This window comes from Puma concolor, chromosome A2 (genome assembly GCF_028749965.1).
Source record: "Puma concolor isolate L17-30 chromosome A2, mPumCon1.1.hap2, whole genome shotgun sequence".
NCBI lineage: Eukaryota > Metazoa > Chordata > Mammalia > Carnivora > Felidae > Puma > Puma concolor.
The window spans coordinates 150,147,037-150,168,080 of NC_141668.1; the positions used below are offsets into that span (position 1 = coordinate 150,147,037).

The 21,044-nt window shown below is 46.9% G+C and overlaps 1 protein-coding gene across 1 annotated transcript in view; it reads left to right on the forward strand.

The window, feature by feature from the left end:
• The first annotated feature begins 5,667 nt into the window (after positions 1-5,667).
• The window catches only part of RFT1 (RFT1 glycolipid translocator homolog), a 39,314-nt gene continuing 23,937 nt past the window's right edge, over positions 5,668-21,044 (forward strand). The window contains exons 1-6 of the mRNA XM_025916503.2: positions 5,668-5,789; positions 9,498-9,583; positions 11,895-12,011; positions 13,112-13,301; positions 14,304-14,405; positions 18,978-19,115. Coding sequence (XP_025772288.2) covers positions 5,727-5,789; positions 9,498-9,583; positions 11,895-12,011; positions 13,112-13,301; positions 14,304-14,405; positions 18,978-19,115 — 696 coding nt within the window. The 5' untranslated portion in view covers positions 5,668-5,726. The remainder of the gene's footprint in view (positions 5,790-9,497; positions 9,584-11,894; positions 12,012-13,111; positions 13,302-14,303; positions 14,406-18,977; positions 19,116-21,044) is intronic.

The window sequence follows — 21,044 nt, forward strand, 5'->3', positions numbered from 1 at the left end:
GCCCTCACTGCTACTGCTCTCTGGGCTCAGCACATCCCTCTGTTTGACCAAGCCCTCTTGCCCTTTCAGGCACAGCTCAAAAACAGCCCCGGCCAGAAAGCTTCCCTGATGTCCCAGCCAGAAAGATCTGACCCCTCCCCCTGAATTCTCCCGGCCCGTTTTTTCCACCTCAGTGGGCCTCGTATCACTCTTGTGTTTTCCTGGATAGGGACACTGGGGTTCTGAGAGGACAGTGGTTATGGCTCATTCACCCTCATGCCCCCTCCCAACGAACAGCACAGGGGAGGCGGTGACTCTTAAATAGAGGCTGTTTTGAAGTGAACCACACTGAACATGTCAGGTTACCCTCTTATCTCTGCACAAGTCAATGACCAGAGGAGCCAGCAAAACCAGGGGCCTGGGGCTGCTCACCCTCAACCCATGGGCAAACCCTGGGCCCCCAGTGCTGCATTGTACACCCTTTCTGGCCTGGAATTTCTCCAAGACCGTCACCTAGGCACTGCCTCCAGCCCCTGCTGCCCTGCCCACTGACCCAGAGCTGAATCCTGACAGCAAACCCCTGCAGCCTGGACAAGCCTGGGGGCAGATCTCAGGACTTACTTTGCCTGCTTTAAGCAGACAGACTCTCTCAGCTCATCGAAGGAGATTTTCCAGGGTGCCTGAAGAACTGCCCTTAAGCAGTGCTTCTGGGAGCCTGGTGCACTGTATCAGAACCATCTAGGGTGCTGGTTCATGCATATATTCCCAGGCCCACCCCAGCCTTCTTGAATCAGAACTGCTGAGGAATCAGCATTATCAATAAACACTCTAGTTTAGTCCTGGTTTGGAGTCTGAGAGCCATACTGCCAGGGTCAAATTCCAGCACCACCATTTACTAGCCCTTCAGCAAGTCCCTTAATTTCACTGAGCCTCAGTTTCCTGGTCTGTAAAATGGGGATAATAATGGTGCCTACCTCGTGGGGCTGCTGTGGGAGTAAAATGAGATCATGAAAGCAAAGTGCCCGGCACAGTGCCGGCGTGGGGTCAACAAATATGGACTCTTAGTCGCACAGCCACGTTCTCATGTCCGGGACTTCTGAATGAGGGGCAGAGCCTTGAGGTTTTCCTGTGGGGAGGGGCCCTGGGGGAGGTCCTCCGGGCAAGCAAGAAACCTTGGTAGAGCAGGGCCCTCACCCAAGACACCTGCCACCTAGCGGCTGGTGTATGGGACCGTGCCCAGCTCTGTCTCCACTCTGCAGAGGCCAGGGGCACCACTTGCCCTAGCTTCCCCCCTGCCTCGCCACCGCCTGGCAGCCCCCCTCCCTGCCTGCTGCCTGGGGAGCCTAGCTGGCTTGGCGTCAGCCCTGGCACTCCCTCTAGCTTTGTAATAAAATAGCCTGTTTGGGTCAGCTTTCCTTGGCAGGGAGGCCACCTGGCACAGAGGGCAGGACGGAGGCGGGAAAGCCTGGGGAAACAGATCCTTCAGTGACCACCGATTATAGTCTGGTGTTCTCACTGGTTCCTCAAACCAGGTGACCCCTGAGAAAGAACCCTTCTTGTCTTCCTGCTTTTCCTAGAGTTTCATCATTCATTTATCCATGCATTCACTCATTCAATAGCAAAATGTCTAATGCGTGTCAGGCACTGAGGCTTGACGATGATCACCAGGATTGGCAAACTTTTTCTGTAAAAGGCCAGATAGCAAATATTTTCAGCTTTTCGGGTCACACTCGTCTGCTCTTGTAGCAAGACAGTAGCTGTAGATAGTATGCAGACAAATGGGTAGATGTGGCTATGTTCCAGTAACACTTAATTTGCGGACACTGGAATTTGAATTTCATATCATTTTCATGTGTCATAAAATATTCTTCTTTTGATTTTTTTTCCCCCAACAGTTTGAACGTGTAAAAACGATTTTTAGTTCACAGGCTGGATAAAACAGGCAACAGCCAGCAGATAGCCGTTCACCATCATGAGCTTAGCCCTCCACACAAAAACCGTGGGGTATGCCATGCCCTGTTGGTGCCAATGCTGTTAGGAGAGGAAAGGCCTTTGGAGAGGGTCAGCACGGAGGTGAGGGAAGCCTCCAAGCCCACTGCCGCTCAACCACTGCAGCCCTCCCAGAGTCCATCCCTTCAATGCCACATAAGTTCCTTGTGGTTTAGATATGCAGACTCTTAGGTCTCCTTTGGGACTTGCAGCCTTTTTTTTTTTTTTTTCAAGTTTATTCATTTATTTTTGAGAGACAGAAAGCACAAGTGGGGGAGGGGCAGAGAGAAAGAGGAAGACACAGAACCTGAAGCAGAGTCTCTGAGGCAGGCTCCAGGCTCTGAGCTGTCAGCACAGAGCCCAACGCAGGGCCCGAACTCACAAACCATGAGATCATGACCTGAGCTGAAGTCAGATGCTCAACCGACTGAGACACCCAGGTGCCCCTGAGACCAGAAGTTTTTGAGGGCAGGAACATCTTCAAGCATTCAGTCAGAAAGCATCTGGGTTCAAATAGCAGCTTGACTGCTCCCTAGCTGAATGACCTCGGGTGTGTCACTAACGTCTCTGTGCTCCATTGTCCTCCATTGTAATACCCACCCCATGAGTTGTTGAGGGGATAAAGGAGTTGAAACACTCATGTACAGTGCACACGCGAGTGCCTGACATGGAGCCAGTGGTCAAAAGGAGTTGAAACACGCATGTACAGTGCACATGCAAGTGCCTGACATGGAGCCAGTGGTCAGTGCTCATTGACACTGAGCACAGTCCTTTCCCCCACCCACCCCAGCACCCAGTATGGCTCTGGGCACAAAGTGTGTGCTCATTCTCTCCTCACTAAGTCCTAACTTCCAGAATGAGAGAAAAGGCCCCCAACTCCATGCCCAGGATCCCCTCGGGGTCTGTATCCTGGACTCCCATGAGGCTTTGCCCTCCGGACTTCACTTGGAGCATTTCCCTTTTGGCTTCTTTGCCCCCAGCGAAATGATCTCCTTGTCCCTCCTAGACCAGCCCAGCAGGTTGCCCAGGGTTAGGAGTATGTGGACATGAAGAGCTCTTGGTTGGTTCTGCTTCAGGGATGAGCTATGGAGGAGGTGGCTGCTTGGCTGGGAATAAAAGGAGTGGGAGCCTACCTTGCCTGCCAGCCCAAGCTCCATGGCGGTGGACAGCCTGCCCAGGTCAAGCCCTTGGGCATCTCAGCCATTGGGCCAGATACCCCAGCCTCCTAGCATTTTTTTCCCTCCTCTCTAGGTACACTCCTCTCCCACATGTTGATTTACTCTGCCTTCCAGAACAGCATCCTCTCTCCCCCTCCAAAAACCTCTATTACCTTATTTATTTCATTTTTTTCATAGCACTTATCACTATGTGAAATTTTATTTTTATTTATGTTTTTAAATGTCTATTTATTTTGAGACAAAGAGACTGCAAGCAGGGGAGCAACATAGAGAGAGGAGAGAATCCCAAGCAGGCTCTGCACTGAGCCCCATGTAGGGCCCAAACTCACAAACCTTGAGATCATGACCTGAGCCGAAGTCAAGAGTCAGACGCTCAACCAACTAAGCCACTCAGGCACCCTGAAATTTTATTATTAGGATTTTTTCGGTATCCCTTCCACTAGAATTTAAGTTCCTTAAGGGCTAGACTTTTGTCTGTTTTGTGATTACCTTCGCAGAACAGATGGATAGATAATCTCTCTTATTTAATAGGTGAGCATACTGGGGCACCTGGGTGGCTCAGTTGGTTAAGGGTCTGACTTTAGCTCAGGTCATGACCTCACAGTTCATGAGTTCAAGCCCCGTGTCAGTCTCTGTGCTGACAGCTCAGAGCCTGGAGCCTGCTTTGGATTCCGTGTCTCCCTCTCTCTGCCCCTCCCCTGCTCATTCTCTGTCTGTCTCTCTCTGTGTCTGTCTCTCTCTCAAAAGTAAATAAACATTAGAAATTTAAAAAAATTGGTGAGCATACTGAAGTCACCAGGTTAGTGAGCAGCAGAATGAAGATTTATCGCTTCTCGGCCTTTTGGCTAAGATCAAGTGCAGAATGAAGATTCAGGGCCAGATCTGTCTCATAGTCAAATACATTCTGAACCTCTACCATAAGACAGAACTTGATGAACCTGGCAAGATGGAGTGGGGGAGGAGAAGGCATAGGCCTTGAGTCCCATAGTCTGCTTCCAGCAGCAATAGTAGCTATAACAGAGCAGGAGGCATTTATGGAACTCCTAGGAGCCTTCTCCAGCATTGCTGCAGGAGGCAAAGTCAGGTGGGCTTCACTCTTGCCTTCTTGAATTCAGCTCATGGGCTGTTTAGACAGAGACACACGTTCTAGCCTCTTCACTGCAAAGCAGACTGCGCTAGAAGCTATAAAGTTCACAAAGTGCTTTCCAGGTGCTGTCATAGTCTGCTTAGACTGCTATCACAAAATAACATGGACTAGGTGGCTTAAACAACAGGAATTTATTTATTGCAGTTCTGGAGGCTGGAAAGTCCAGGATAAAGTGCTGGCTGGTTTGTAGATGGCTGCCTTCTTGCTGTATCCTCACATGGCAGAGAGACAGCATTCCTATTCCTCTCTCTCTTGTCTCTTCTTAAAAGGGCACTAACCCTATTCATGAGGGTACCCCACTCATGACCTAATTACCTCCCAAACGCCCCACCTCCAAATACCATCACGTTGGGAATTAGGGCTTAAACAGATGAATTTGGGGAGGGCAACAACATCCAGTCCACAGCAGGTGCTGACTGTATTACTCGGGAAATCCTGGACAATGGGGTCTTGGAGAGTGGTTGCAGGGGGAATGCCATCAGAGAAGGTGCCTTGGGCAGAGGGCAACAGGAATAAAGGCCAATGAGAGAGGGCCTGTTTGAGGAATGGTAAGGGCTCCGATGGCTAGGCCTGGAGAGTGCTGGGGAATGGCGGTGATGGTCTGAAAGGTGGTTCAGAAGGTAGGCTGGGGTCAAATCACGGAAAGCCTAAAAGAGACTGGGAAAGTGCCCTCCCTAGGGATGCACAGTAGATAATAAGAACAAGGACAGAGCAGCTGATGCTGTATGTTGGGTGCTTTACGTTTTACAAAGCAATTCCCAGCCATTCCTCTGCTCTGTCCTCACAGCTGGAACATGCGAGCAAACGCTGCAAGTTTAGGATCAGGAGCCCAGGGTCCGCTCCACTCAGGCAAAAGTTGTGCAGTCTTGAACAAGTCGTCTTACATCTCCACTGTCTCCCCTTACTCCTCTGACAACAGGACCCAATTCTCAGAAGTTTAGGAAGGATTACACAAGAGCACACACGTGAAAAAATGCTGTACTTAACTTCGGATCCTCAGTCCTTTCTTTGTAAAACAGGGACAATTCCTGTCCTGTCTCATTTAGGGGGCTGTGTCGCAACTTTGTAATCAAGGCCAAAAGGGAAGAATCTTATTAACAAGGCCGGAGAAATCAGTGTTTCTTGGTTAGCAGGCTGAGAGCCTCAGGGAAGAGGCTTTGGGCTACTTTAACAGCTTCTCCTAACTTATTTGGGACGGGGAGGGATAGGCACAGAAAACTCCTAAGCTCACACGAAAGGGAAAAGAGATGCGGCGCAGGAACACTGACGTCACTCAAGCCGCTCACTTAAAGGGCCAGAACGTTTCTTGCTTCGTCCCCGCCGCCCCCAAATCACCAATCAGAGAGCGAGCCGCCCCATGACGCTATCTCCCCGCGACTAGGCCGGCTGGCGGCGGCGGCGTTTCCTGGTGACCGAGGCGGGGCGCAGAGGAGATGGGCAGCCGAGAGGTGCTGGGCCAGGCGGCCCGGCTGGCCTCCTCCGGTCTGCTCCTGCAGGTATTCTGCCCCGCCGGCCGCAGACCAACCCGCAGTCCGGAGGCGGGGGGAGGCGGTCCTGGGGCCCTTGAGAGCGCGCTTCGGGGCACGCCCAGTCCCGGCGTGGACCCCCACTACTGAGGGTTCAACAGGAGATGGTGGCGGCGGAGAACCGGCACCTGGGCAGGAGTTCAGAGGCCTGGCTGGGAGACTACAAACAAGTCGTTTTCCTTCTGAGCGTTATATTTCCCATATGGTAGTAGGACAGGGTTAGGTCAGGTGGCAGGGGCGCCTTTGGTGCTCTAGAATTGGATATTTTTAAGGCAAGGAGTTCACTCTCTCCTTCCCCCACCGCTGACCCTCAAACATCTTCAAGCTTTCTGACTCTGACTGAGTTCATAGAGACAGTATGGCATAGCTAAGAAAAAGATACCTGGGCTTAGACAGCCCTAGATTGGAAACCTGGTTCTACTACGTGCTTTCTGCATGAACCAAGACAAAGGATTTCTTTTGCTAAGCCTCAGCTCCTCATCGGGAAAATTGGGGTAATAATAGTACCTAGCTCATAAAGTTTCTATGAGGCTTGACTGAAGTCATTCAGATAATTGTATTTAATGCTGTACCTGGCTCTTGGTGGGCACTTAGTAAATGTTAGCTGCATTTTCCTTCTGGCTATGTGACCTTAGATAAGTCACTTCCCCTTCCTGGCCCTAATTTTCATCATCTGTCATTTAAGGTACATACCAGTTGGTCCAAATGGTGTCTAAAGATTCTTTTAACACTAGGAGTTAGTCATTCTAAGTGGCTCAGTTCAGCCTTTATTCAGAAGAGTCCTGAATCCACCCTTCCCCTATATTTTAGAGGCAGCATTTCACTTGGATATTAAGAGAGAGAACCAGGCACATGTGAGCTCAGGTTTGGTCCTTGTCACTTGGTAGTTCCCTGCCCTTGTGAAAATCGCTTTACTTTGAATATCAGTTTCCTCATCTTAAATGAGAACATTAGTGCAACCTCATGGGGTCATTAGCAAGATTAGATGACATGCCTGTTAAGTGCCTGGCGCATTATAAGTACTTAGTGAATGTTAGGTATTTTTATTATAGTAATAAGGATTTTCTTAAATGGTCATTATAGGAATGGAATGAAACAATTTACATAAAGCATGTAGAAGAGTTCCTTGCACAAGTCATGTACTTAATAAACATTCACCTAACCCTAAATTAACTAAACCTTGAATGTACCAAGTTTTTTCTTCTATCCACGACATAAAAAACTGAGTCCATTGCTTTATCTGCAGTGCTGATTGTTCAGGCTTTGATGATACCTTACGGCCCAGATTGGCTTCATAAAAAGAAAACAAGTCTTGGGGCGCCTTGGTTGCTCAGTCAGTTAAGTGTCCAACTCTTGATAGTGACTCAGGTCGTGATCTCGAGGTTGTGAGGTCGAGCCCCGTGTCGGGCTTTATGCTGACAGCATGAAGCCTGCTTGGGATTCTCGCTCTCTGCCCCTTCCCTGCTCGTGCACATACACACTTTCTCTCAAAATCAATAAACATTAAAAAAGAAGGAAGGAAGGAAAACCAGTCTTTTTTTTTTTTTTTTTTTGGGACAGAGAGAGAGACAGAGCATGAACGGGGGAGGGGCAGAGAGAGAGGGAGACACAGAATCGGAAACAGGCTCCAGGCTCTGAGCCATCAGCCCAGAGCCTGACGCGGGGCTCGAACTCACGGACTGCGAGATCATGACCTGGCTGAAGTCGGGCGCTTAACCGACTGCGCCACCCAGGCGCCCCGGAAGGAAAACCAGTCTTAGCAGAAAACACAATGGACTGGGAGTCAGGTGGCCTACCATAAAGTCAAGCTGGGTCATATGATTATTATGTGACATTGGGCAAATCACTTTGCTCTGAGTCTTAACTTGTTTCCTGTGCATTTATCCAATTGCTTTTAAGGGTCAAATAATTAACAGATGTGAAAGAGCTTTTTTAAAACTGTAAAGTCCGTTACAAAGTTAAATGAAGACTGTGTTGCTACTAAGGGCCACTTACATGGAGCAAATACTGGGTCGCATGAACAACATTAGAGCTTCATTAACTCGGCCCTTTCTTCAAACCAGTTAGGTTTAGACCATGGTAACTTTGACATTAAATTTGACACTAACTGTATGTACGTCATTTTTTTAAAAACAGCCATAATCTAGGCTTCCTGAGTGTTTTAATCTGGTCTTGGATGTATTCTCAAATTACAATGCAGACACTTGAGGTAGCTTTGCAATTACATTGTATCCTGAAAGAATTTGAGCTGGCCATAGTGAAAGTGTTAATTCCTTTCATTTTTTAAAAAATTTATTTATTTTGTAAGGGAGAGAGCTCATGAGCGGGCAAGGGGTGAGGAGAGAAGGACAGAGAGAATCCCAAGCAGGCTCCACACTGTCAGCGGGGAGCCCCAGGCAGTGCTCAACCCCATGAACCCGTGAGATCATGACCTGAGCCAAAATCAAGAGAGGCTTAACTGACTGAGCCACCCAGCGGCCCCCATGCCTTTCACTTTCATTGTCAAAAATGCTTTCACCTCTAAGGTCTTATTTGATGGTTGTTATCAACCCTGTAAGATAGGTAACCTCATTTGACAGGAGGAAATTAAAGCTTATAAGAGTTAGGAGACGAAGGGCTTAACAGCTAAATGGTGATTTGAGACTCTCAGCTGAGTGGTTTTTCCATTCAGGGCTCCATGAATTGGCTTCAAATGTCTAAATTTGAGTAAAAAATTTGGTAAGTAGGTATGTATCTGCATGTTTCCAAGAACTACAGAGGTTTCATCAGACTCTCAAAAGGCCGCCTTTGACTCCATATTGTGATATCTTGGCTTTGGAGACCTTGCTGCTCTGTGACACTTCAGGGACAGTGTTAAACTGTGCTCTCCCTTTTTGGTCATACCTTTCCCTGGAGATTTTTAGACTGTTGTGGTCCACTGGCATATTTTGATTGAGTCTTTCAAATTGCACCTGTTCACAGATAACTATGAGAGTGATTTGTCATTTGCTCTGGAGCACACTGTGGAGTACACCTGTCATGCTTCCTGGATGCAGACGGGGGCTGAGGTTTGCACCCCGCTCAACATCCCCCTTTAGCATCCCCACTTAGCACCCTGTTGTTCTCTGTCTCATGGAAGAATTCTTTGCTCAGGTTTGAATTGACAGGTTTGAAGTCTTGGGATATATCCCTTTCAAATGGTAATAGCTGGAAAGAGATTGAATGTCATTATCAGAATCCCCAGATATTGCTAGGCAGAGAAGAGAGATTAGACCCTGTGATTCCTAGAGATTCTGCCATTCCCTGCAGGCTCCCACTTGCTAAGTGTGTGCTATTTCTCAACAAGCTGGAGGGAGGGCCAACATGAAGCACTGACTAGAATTCTGTCTCCTGAAGTGCCTGACTTTGAGCCCAAAGGAATTCACTGACTTGTCAGGCCCTCCCTCTTATCAGTAAATTAGAGAGATTTCCAAGTGCCTTTGTGCACTGTTCTACCATTGCACAGGAGTGCCAGGGGACCCCTCCAGGAATGAAATTTCAGCAGAAACAGACAGGTGGTAGGTCTTCAGGAGGGTCTCTATGGCAGAGCTGCCGTACATCAGTGTGTTATTAGAAAGAGCAGCCACATTGTTTTCATTTCAACAAAATAAATATTCCCAACATAATTTATTCTCATGTATTTTTCTTCTTTCTCTGTAGGTGTTGTTTCGATTGATCACCTTTGTCTTGAATGCATTTATTCTTCGCTTCCTGTCAAAGGAAATCGTTGGCATAGTGAACGTGAGGTAAGAAGGGAGTACCCTGGCCTTGCCCACAGCTCACGTCCCCAGTCAGGGCACCTGTGTGTCACCCTCAGATTTTGGAAACAGGGGCCTTTACTGGAAGTGGAGTGTTCTAGCAGTGGGCTGAGGAAGAGCACGCTGGGATGGGGGAATGAGCAGGCAATGCTACTTTTAATGGACCCATGGAGTGTTTTCCATTAGCAGCCTCCAAATGCACATTTCTCTGCCAGCTGTTCCGGTTTGTCTGCTCTTAGAACCCAGGAAAGGAGTGGGAGTAATTCACTGCAAACCCTGTCTCAGGTATAATCCTGTGTTCTTGTCCTGCTGACAGCACAGGAAGCAGGAATCCCGCGGCTGGTGAGGATGTGCTTCGTAATTGCAAGGCTAGAGCAGCCTGCCTTCCCTCCTCGGTGACTTTTATAATTGGAAAATGGTGGTTAGGGTGACAGTGTGCATCCTTGTCATGAGTCCCTTGGCAGCTCTTAGAAAGCTGCTTGCTTTGTCTTTTAGACTCCATTTGTTCCTTCTACTCTCTTTTCTGTTCAAGGGCACCCACGCATATTCTGTATTCACAAATGACACAAAAGTCTATGAAGTGATGTGAATGCTCAGGTTAGCTCAGCTTCTCAGGTGATATCTTCATGTCCTCATAAACAAGACCATATGTTCCAGACAGCATTTTACATCGAATACCCACCAAACGTATGCTCTGGGCTCCGTTTTCAGAGCTTAGAGAAGGTTCTCAAACTTTGAAGGGCAAAGGAATCATCTGGGGGAGTTTTGCACTAGGTAGGGCTGAGAAGAGGTCCGGAAATCAGGATTTTGACAAGTTCCTTATGTGATTTTGAAGCAGGGATCGTATTTTGAGAAATACTGTTTTAAAAGTGGGAAGGGGGGCACCTGACTGGCTCAGTGGGTCAAGTGTGTGACTCTGTGATCTCAGGGTTGTAAATTTAAGTCCCATATTGGGTGTAGAGATTACTTAAAAATAAAATCCTAGGGGCACCTGGGTGGCTTAGTTGGTTGAGCATCTGACTTCAGCTTGGGTCATGACCTCATGGTTCGTGGATTCGAGCCCCACATCAGGCTCACTCACTGCTGTCAGCACGGAGCCTGCTTTCTCTGTCCCCCCCACCCTTTCTCGGCCCCTCACCCAGTGGTTCTGTCTCTCTTTCAAAATAAATAAGCTTAAAAAAAATCTTAAAAAAATAAATAAATAAAGCAAGCAAGCAGGAAGGAAGAAGACCAAATCTCTTAGGTGTTCAGATTTGAAAGCATTTTGGGCCTCTTGCCATCTGGTCTTCCCCAGATTCTCAGGTCTCTGCTTTGACAACCTTTATCTGGCCGGCCCTCTGCTTAACATACAGTTCAGTCTCCTCCTTCCCGATGTTGGACAGAAGCACTGGATAGCAGCATGATCCTTGGACATCCTCAGAGAGACCTTAGCCCAGCTAAGGTCTGTCTCTACGGCTGTCTCCATTCTGACTTCATCACACATGGCCTGTTGATGAGGGAAAATCTCAGCTCTTACTCATGCAGGTGCAAGAGGGTCCACCTAAATATTGGCCACCCGGGAAAGATGGCAGACAAGCCTTGCTGATCTGGGCTGCAGCGGTCTCTGTAACGGCCACCAGCCTATTGCCTATTGCCTGTCCTGAGATGCTTTTGGCCAGAGCTGCCACTCAGAGCCTCAGCTTCTCTCATAAGAGCTCTCATTGGTCACCAGTCTCAGGGTGACCAAGAGGTCCCCTTGCTGTGTGTGGTCATATCTTGTCCTTTTCTCCTATTGTCAGAGCCATACCTCTGCCTATAGCCATGAGGCCTTAGGCTTTGGGGGCCACTGTGGCACTTTCTATCCCGGATATAATGCTCTATAGGCACACACTCAGGTGTCCTTTGTTTGGTTCCTAACTCTGTTGTTCAAATGGATCAGACTAGTACGGGGACCCTGTAAAAACTCACTGCCCTTCACATCACCACCAGTGATTTATGACCAAGACTTTCTTTCTGTCGCTGGCAAAATCTCAGACATTCTCTCTATGAAAAAAGATTAGAGTCACTATTGATTATTTTTTGTTAATGTTTGTTTATTTTTGAGAGAGCACGCAAGAGCGAGCGGGGGAGGGGCAGAGTGAGTGGGGGGCGGGGGGACTGAGAAGCCTAAGCAGGCTCCAGGCTCTGAGCTGTCAGCACAGAGCCCAATTCAGGGCTCAAACACACAACCCACGAAATCATAACCCAAGCTGAAGTCGGAAGGTTAACCTACTGAGCCACCCAGGCACCCCCATTATTGATTTCTGCTTTTCCTTTAAAGGCTAACACTGCTTTACTCGACCACCGTCTTCCTGGCCAGAGAGGCCTTCCGTAGAGCATGTCTGAGTGGGGGTGCCCAGCGAGACTGGAACCAGACCTTCAACCTCTTGTGGCTAACGTGAGTTGTGCTTTGGCAGGAGACCGTGCAAAAGCAAGCGTCGTAAGTGTTGTAAGTTAAACAGCAACACTTGCCCAAAGCTGAATTGTCTCCAGTCTGGGTTTCTGGGGCCTGGGCATGGGACAGGAAGGAGAAGGCATCCAACATCTTGGCTGTTTCCTCCCTGGATGGCCAGGAGCCAGGAGGAGGCTGTGGGTGGGGGCTTCAGGGCCAGGTTTCTACCCTCTTGGGAGGTTGTTTCTGCCATTCCTGATGCCCACTCTGGGCCCCAGTGGGCCTGTGCCGTCTTCTTTAGTCCTAATCTTTCCCCCTCCCTGTGGTCTTTTCTGAGCTTTTAACAACCACTTAGCATTCTTTGAAAGCCTTTTAGGGCTTTCATTATATCTTTCTTCAATTTTGTAATGTGGATTTCAATTCTCAGCCCTTGAGAATATTCTTGAAGATCAAGTACATCAGCTAAAACTTGTAATGGCCTTTCTGCAGTTAGATTCCTGCAGGGAGGGCTGGCACTTGAGGTTTTTTCTCAGTGCTGCCTTCCGTAACTCCTTGCCTCATGGAAATGACTGTCACGAGGCTGGTAGGTGTTCATTTTATTAGAGGATGACTGTTGGCTACCCAGTCATATTTAAGTGCTCTGTGGTGCACATGCTAGGGGACACTGTGCACTGGACTGTTGCTTATTTGGGTGCAAGAACTGACTGTATACTATATTTTAGTCATTTGTGTGCAAACAACAGGCACATACTTGCCAGGAGTTTTGTTTATCTTGTCAGTGTCACACTGTGGATAGGAGCGTAGACTTACGAGTTAGATGGGGACTGGGTCCTGCTTCTGCCCTTGGCTAATTGTTCATGACCTTGGCCAAATTCCCCAGTGCTTGTCAGCCTTAGTTTCCCCATCATTTCAATGGGGTAATAGCAGGATCATTGTGAGGGGTCTGTGTAAAAGGGGTAGATCTGAGTGCCTGGCATGTAGTAAGTGCCTTAATAAGTGGTAGCTATTTTTAAAATTCTATTTCTTTTCTGTTTAATGTTACTATTTTAATATATATATTTTTTATTTTTAGCATATTAAAAAAACATTTTTTTTTCTTTTTCTAGGGTCCCCCTGGGTATGTTTTGGTCCTTGCTCCTGGGCTGGGTGTGGTTACAGTTGCTGGAAGTGCCTGATCCTAATGCCGTCCCCCACTATGGAAGTGGAGTGGTGTTGTTCGGTCTTTCGGCTGTGGTGGAGCTTCTGGGAGAGCCCTTCTGGGTCTTGGCACAAGCACAGATGTTTGTCAAGCTCAAGGTCAGCATGCCTTCTGCTCTGATGGGAAATTCGAAGAAGGGAAAGAGTGGTTTCTTAAAAAGATTTTCTAGGGGCACCTGGGTGGCTCAGTCGGTTAAGCGTCCGACTTCAGCTCAGGTCACGATCTCGCTGTCTGTGAGTTCGAGCCCCGTGTCGGGCTGATGGCTCAGAGCCTGGAGCCTGCTTCCAGTTCTGTGTCTCCCTCTCTCTCTGCCCCTCCCCCGTTCATGCTCTGTCTCTCTCTGTCTCAAAAATAAATAAACGGTAAAAAATAAAAAAAAATAAAGATTTTCTAGGAGTGATGATTTTTTTTCAGATTTGCATTTAAAAAGAAATTTGGAAAAAGGTAACATGATCAGTTAATTCATTCCCTTGAAATTTGGCAGATGGGCTGGGCTTAAGTTTACATCTGCTATACTATTAATGCAAAAACAGGTTTGCTAATAGGGAAGTTATTAGCTTAGATAAGAATTTAAGAGGACTGTGAAGGTTTTTCAGATTTTCCTAGTGATTCTATTTTTAATTGTGTGCTAATATTAATTTTTCGTGTTTTAAAATCTGTTGTTTAATATGTACAAAAGAATATATGCTGTATGTGTAAATCTTTTTTTTTTAAGTTTATTTATTTATTTTTGAGAGAATAGGGACAGTTGAGTTGGGGAGGGACAGCGAGAGGGAGAGAGAGAGAATCCCAAGCAAAGAGCCTATGCGGGGCTTGAACTCACAAACCGTGAGATCATGACCTGAGCTGAAATCAAGAGTCAGACACTTAACCAACTGAGCCACCCAGGCACCCTGCTGTATGTGTAAATCTTAAAGCATGATAATACTGAAAATCTATGAACTTACCAACCAGCCCAACTAGAACATTGTCATGCTATGTCTAACCACATGCCCCACCCCCATTGCCGGGGTAACCACTATCCCAGGTTTCTATTTGTCATTCCTGTGCATCTTTAGTTTTTAATAACGTAAAGTGCACCCTTTACTACATATTTGCAGGTGATTGCTGAGAGCCTGTCGGTCATCCTCAAGAGTGTCCTGACAGCTTTTCTTGTGCTATGGTCACCTCACTGGGGGCTATACATTTTCTCTTTGGCCCAGGTAAGGGTTATGGCTTTTCACTTTTGTATAATCTATGTTTCTCCATTTGATTTTCTTCTTCTTTTTTTTTAAGTTTATTCATTTATTATTTCTGAGAGAGAGAGAAAGAAAGAAAGAGAGAGAGGGAGGGAGGAAGGGTGAGTGAGCACAAGTGGGAGGTGGGCAGAGAGAGAGAGGGAGAGACAGAATCCAAAGCAGGCTCCAGGCTCTGAGCTGTCAGCACAGAGCCTGAGGCGGGGCTCGAACGCTGACCGCGAGATCATGACCTGAGCCAAAGTTGAAAGTTTAACTGATTGAGCTACCCAGGTGCCCCTGATTTTTTTCTTCTTGTTCCCATTACTGTGTGGTTTACATTTGCAGTATTCATGCATGTGAGGCAGGCTGGAAGCTCTAGTAAGATGGTCGTGACAGTTCTTTTCCTTTGGCTGTCCACTCTACACCACGTGCTGATGCTACTGATATCCCCAGGGGCCCGGTGAAGGCCCAGCACTCGGCCTCATTGTCCAACATAACAACTCCTTTAGATGTTCTGTGGGCGAGCCCATACCAAACTCACCTTTGATTGTCTTACTGTCTCATGGAGGAGGGAGAAAAGCAGTGAGGGAGTGGGGTGAGAACCAAATTGCATGTGTGTTTTTTTTCCCCTGGATTTTAATCAGTTCTCAGGATAGGAAGAAACTCTGCCAAGCCTGTTTGAAACTTGCATTGAAATCTCACACAATGCAGAGCACATGAATTGAGTCTTAGCAGGCGCACTCTCACTTTCAGCAGCTCCGGCCTCGTTGCCATCCCAGTTTCTAGTTCTAGTTCATATCTGTAGCTTGAATAAAAGTACAACTAGGGTATAGTGCTCATTTTAAAAACAAAACCTAAGATCAGATAGATATCAGAACATCTTATAGGGCAAAGCAGTTTGTAATATTTCTTAATGTATAGGAAGGTAAATTAAAATTCTTAGTCACAGTTTTAGTGAAAGTCTTTCCTGTGTCCTAAGCGAAAACTGCAAATGTATTTGTGAACACAGTAAAAGTAGATTTAAAAATAATATTATAAGAATGACAATTACCTCCCAAAAGTAGTTTGCAAACAGTTGCATATTTTAGAGAAGTTATTTGTGATTATTTTTGCCATGTTTTATTAGATCTGGGATTACAGTACTCTGCATTCATCATGTTTTTGATATATTCTTCCTAATAGAACAGGAGGCCATGGAGATGCCCAGTTATTGGTTGGCCCTTCTTGGGAAAGGCGCTTGCATTATGACTTTCTGATGGTCCTAGCTCCCACTCAGGATACATCATAGGTCAGCAAGGCCCATTCTAAGTTTATTTGCTTTCTTATTATAAGACTTCAGAGAGCTCTTCTCTGGTACATTCTCTGTCAGTGTCTGTGTGAGAGGCCTGAGGGCCATCAGCACCTCATATCAGCAGGCGATCCCTGCCCAGGGCTCTGGGATTCTCCTTTGTCCAACGCACTTCCAGGTTCCTCCTTAAACAGCTCCTTACCCCATCATATATCAAATACCCCATCTTTAGAATATATAAAGAATTCTTACAACTCAACAACAAAAAGACAGACTACCCTAAAAGTGGGTAAAGGAATGGAATACTACTTGTCAATGAGAAAGAATGAAACATGGCCTTTTGTAGCAACGTGGAGGGAGCTGGAGAGTGTTATGCTAAGTGACATAAGTCACAAAGAAAGACAGATACCATATGTTTTCACTCTTATGTGGATCCTGAGAAACTTAACAGAAGACCATGGGGGAGGGGAAGTGGAAAAAAAAGTTACAGAGAGGGAAGGAGGCAAACCATAAGAGACTCTTAAAAACTGAGAATAAACTGAGGGTTGATGGGAGGTGGGAGGGAGGGGGATGTGGGTGATGGGCATTGAGGAGGGCACCTGTTGGGATCAGCACTGGGTGTTGTATGGGAACCAATTTGACAATAAATTCCATATTAAAAAAATAATAAAATAAATAAATAATAAAAGGGGGTAAAGGACCTGAATAAACATTTTATCAAAGAAGATATGCAAATAAATAGCCAATAAGCACATGAAAAGATGCTTAATATCATCAGTCATTAGGCAAATGTGAATTAAAAACAATGAGATAACTTTATGCCAATTAGGATGGCTGTTATCAAAAAATAAAAGTAAAACCCAGAAAATAGCAAGTGTTGCTGAGGATATGGAGAAATTGGAACCCTCATACATTGCTGGTGGGACTATAAAATGGTGCAGCCACTGTGGAAAACAGTTTGGCAGTTCCTCAGAAGGTTCAAACGTAGGGGTGCCTGGGTGGTTCAGTTGGTTAAGTGTTGGACTTTGGCTCAGGTCATGATCTCCCGCATCGAGCCCTCTGCTGTCAGCACAGAGCCCACTTCAGATCCTCTGTCCCCCTGTCTCTCTGCCCCTCCCCTGCTTGTGCTCTCTCTCTCTCTCTCTCTCTCTCTCTCTGTCAAAAATAAACATTAAGGGGAGCCTGGGTGGCGCAGTCGGTTAAGCGTCCGACTTCAGCCAGGTCACGATCTCGCGGTCCGTGAGTTCGAGCCCCGCGTCGGGCTCTGGGCTGATGGCTCAGAGCCTGGAGCCTGTTTCCGATTCTGTGTCTCCCTCTCTGTCTGCCCCTCGCCCGTTCATGCTCTGTCTCTCTCTGTCCCAAAAATAAATAAATGTTGAAAAAAAAAATTAAAAAAAAAAAATAAACATTAAAAAAAAAAAAGTTAAATGTAGAACTGATGTATGCCCAGCAATTCCACTCCTAGGTATATACCCAAAAGAATGAAAGCATGAGTTCAAACAACTTGTACACAGCAACACTATTCACCATAGCCAAAAGGAGGAAAGAACCAGATGTCCATCAACTGATGAAAGGATAAACAAAATGTGGCATATCTATGCCATGGAATATTACTCAGCCATAAAAATGATAATGTGCCACGACACCATGAACTTTGAAAACATGATACCAAGTGAACAAAGCCAGACACAAAAGGCCACCTATTGTGTGATTCCATTAATATAAAATGTCCAGAATAGGCAAGTCCATAGAGACAAAGCAGAATTTGATTGCCAGGGACAGAGGAGTAGAAAGTGACTGCTTAATGGGCACAGAATTGCCTTTTGGAGTGATGGAAATGTTCTGGAATGAAATAGTGGTGATGGTTGTACAGCACTGTGAATGTATGAAAAGCCACTGAATTGTATGTTTTAAAATGGTTAAAATAGTCAACGTCATGTTATGTGAATTTTTCCCAATAAAAAGAGGGAAGGATCATGTAGTTGGGATTCAGTGCATGAAGACTACTCACAGTTTGTTACTGCCCCCAGGCGCTGCTCTGTGGGAAGATGAAGGGAGGTAGCGAACGGGTACTCTTGTCACAGAAGATGTTGCATCTGGTGCTATGGCTCACAGCAGAGCTGCGGTGTCTCAGAGGGCTTGAGGCATGAAAGAAGGATGGTGGATGGCGGGCTCTGTCCTCAGGCATGGATAAGGGTGGAGAGCTGAGGAGCCTGAACCCACTAGACAAGACTCCCCTTTCTCCTTGCTCTGTGCCTTTGCCACAGGAGCAGGCCTGACGTTACCAGATTGAAAGCGGGGCCTGGAGGTCCTGTTCCTTCCTGAGCTAGTGCACATTGCTGTTCCCAGGGGGGAGAGAAGGAAGAAGAGAGCTTGTGAAAGGGGCTGTTTGGATACTCCTCCCAACCTGCAAACAAAACCCCAGGCTGCCGCTCCTGGCCAAAAGCCACCCTTTTGTCCTGGGTGAGTGGAGGGAAGGGTGGGCCCTCCTATCACCCCCCTGACTCCCTCCCCTGTCCTGTAGTAGCTCTTGCCTTGCCCACACAGTGGGCTGAGAGGAGGGAGCCAACAGCTTATTTCTGCTTTGTAATCACAGTGTGACAGGCTTCCTGGGTTTATGGAAAATCCCCCATCCTAGATGATGGCAAGTCCCCAGATATTAGCACAGTACATATGGGTCCTCACGGTGTGCTGTCTAAGCGGGAGACTCGTTCCTTTGGCCAACTACAAACATTTTGAGAACATATGTGACATTACTGTAGTGGTGACACTATGGGCTGTCTGTCATGGAAATTATGTTCTGCCTGCCTGGAAGCACTGTTCTCCTAGTCAGGTCAAGGGTTTGGAGCACTTTTCCCAGAGATGCCCCAGCAGAGCTGGCTTTTAGTGAGTAGTGCTCTTTTCCAGAGGGTGGGGCATTGCTCGCTAGAAGGTACAGTTAATAAAGACGGTTCTATTTCTCTTTTTTTTAAGATTGATTGATTGATGTGAGAGAGAGAGAGAGAGAGAGCGGGAAGGGCAGAGAGAGGGAGAGAGAGAGAATCCCAACTGGCTCTGCGCCATCAGCACAGAGCCTGACTCAGGGCTCAAACTCACGAACATGAGATCATGACCTGAGCCAAAATCAAGAGTCGGATGCTTAACCAACTGAGCCACCCAGGCACCACAAGCCATTTCTTGATTGGCCTTTGAGGTCAAATTCATAGTTATATCTTAATTCTGCCTATATTAAAACTGTGCAATTTAAATCCATTATTTTCTTTTTTCAGCTTTTCTATACTGCAGTTCTGGTGCTCTGCTATGTTATTTATTTCACAAAGTTATTGGGCTCCTCAGAATCAACCAAGCAACAGACTCTTCCTGTCTCCAGAATGACAGATATGTTACCCAGTATTACAAGAAGTAGAGTAAGTAATACATTCTATCTCTTGTCATTTTAATCACAGATCCTGATTATCCTTGAAAGGAAGAAACTATTACTTTCTTGTTTATTGCTATAATAGCAAGGATAGTTCCATAGCTTATATTTATTGAGTGCTCACTAAGTGCTAGGCCAAGGTTTCTCAGCCTTGACATTGTTGACATTTTGGGCTAGATAATTCTTTGTTGTAGGGGCTGTCTTGTAGATTGTAGGATGTTTAGCAGCATTCTTGATCTTAACCCAGTAGTTGCCAGTAGCTACCACCTCTCAGCTGTAGTAACCAAAAATGTCTCCAGACACAAATGTCCCCTGGGGGATAAAACTGCCCCCCTCGAGGACCGCTTTGCTAGCTCCTATGCTGGGTGCTTTCGTGCCTTATTTAATGCTTATACAACTCTGTGAGCCTGACATTATTATTGCAATTTTAGGGTTAAGGAACTGAGGCTTAGAGACTAAATATCTGCCCGAGGTGAGGGTCAGAGTGAGGGCAGGGGCCTGGAGTGGCTTGAATCGCCACAGAGCACAGGCTGTAACCACCGCGGGCCACTCTCTGTTTTGCTGTGTCTTGGTTTTTCTCAGGACTGCCTTCCAGCGCAGATGGTCCAGCCTGCTGACAAAGCAGGGTGACCCCTCCAGAGCTCCATTACCTAGTGTCAGGCCAGTCTCTCCGGTGACCCACTTTCCCACATAGACCACTAAGGATTCTAGCTGCTGATGTGTAGGAGTGAGGAATAACCTTTTTCTTCTGAACTCTCCAGCTCTCGGTCCATTTGACTTTTATTTCCTGACTCTGGTGGGGTCACTGCTGCCTGTGGCCCCAGCGTGGTACACGTGATGTTATGCCATGTTGCCTCTGCTCAGATGCTTTGTGAACTGGGCCGACTCACTTTCCCTTTTCCCATACTTGTTTGCCGCCCACATGTGGTGCACGTAGTGGAGGTGAGGCTTCAGCTGGACTTCTCCTTATTCCTTTTTTGTGATTACTTGAGAAGGTAGGAAAGTATTTGAGATATAAGTCTCAGAACTTATGGAATCCTGTTAGACAGCTTTTCAAGAAAGACCAGATGTTATGTAACGAAGCCAGATATGTTCTCATTTGTTAGATAAGCGTTCTCCATTCCGATCACACAGATCTCACCTTTAGCCTAAATCAGCATGGCAGTTTTGAGATACCATGCTGCCTCATCTGCAGACTTGGAGGATAAGGACTTGGGATCGCTTCTCCTGCGTAGAGCTTCTGCCACCTGCCCACAGAGCAGCTTTTCATACCGGGCCAGCCCCTGGGTCTGGCAGTATTTTGGAAAAGAGCATTTGGACTATTAACACAGGCAAGGAGAGGGTAATGAAAAGAGCCTCAGTGTGTATTTAATTCTGTGGTGGGCATACAACTCTGAGCTGCAGTTTACTTGTCTGTCAAATGGGGATACTAAAAGTACCTTTCTCCTAAGGTGCTTGTAGGAACAGGATGAGATGGGGCATTTGAATACTTAACACCATGGCTGGCACAGGTGGGTGTCCATAAGTGACAGCTGATACCATGCCCCCGCCCCCCATGCCGCTGCTGCTCTCAGTAGGGATAGCTCCACCGGCACATCCTAGCAAAGCAACCACTGGTGGCATCGGGGCAGGAACCCAGTGGTTTGATCTGGCACTCCGTCCTGAAGGCACCCAGGCTCATATTTCTGGGACAGAAGTCTTGACCATGAGAAGGTATGTGTACCTGTTACACACAGTGGGCCATTCCTGCTGACAGTCAGAGCACAGCCCTCTGCCAGGTGCTGTCTGGGATACAGATACGTAAGGTGATTGCTGGGCCTCAGGGAGCTTCCTGTGCTTTTGGGAGGCAGTAAGTGCTGATATGAAGCCTGCATCACTCTCTCCAGACCTCAGGGTCCTTATTTTCTTTTTTTAATGA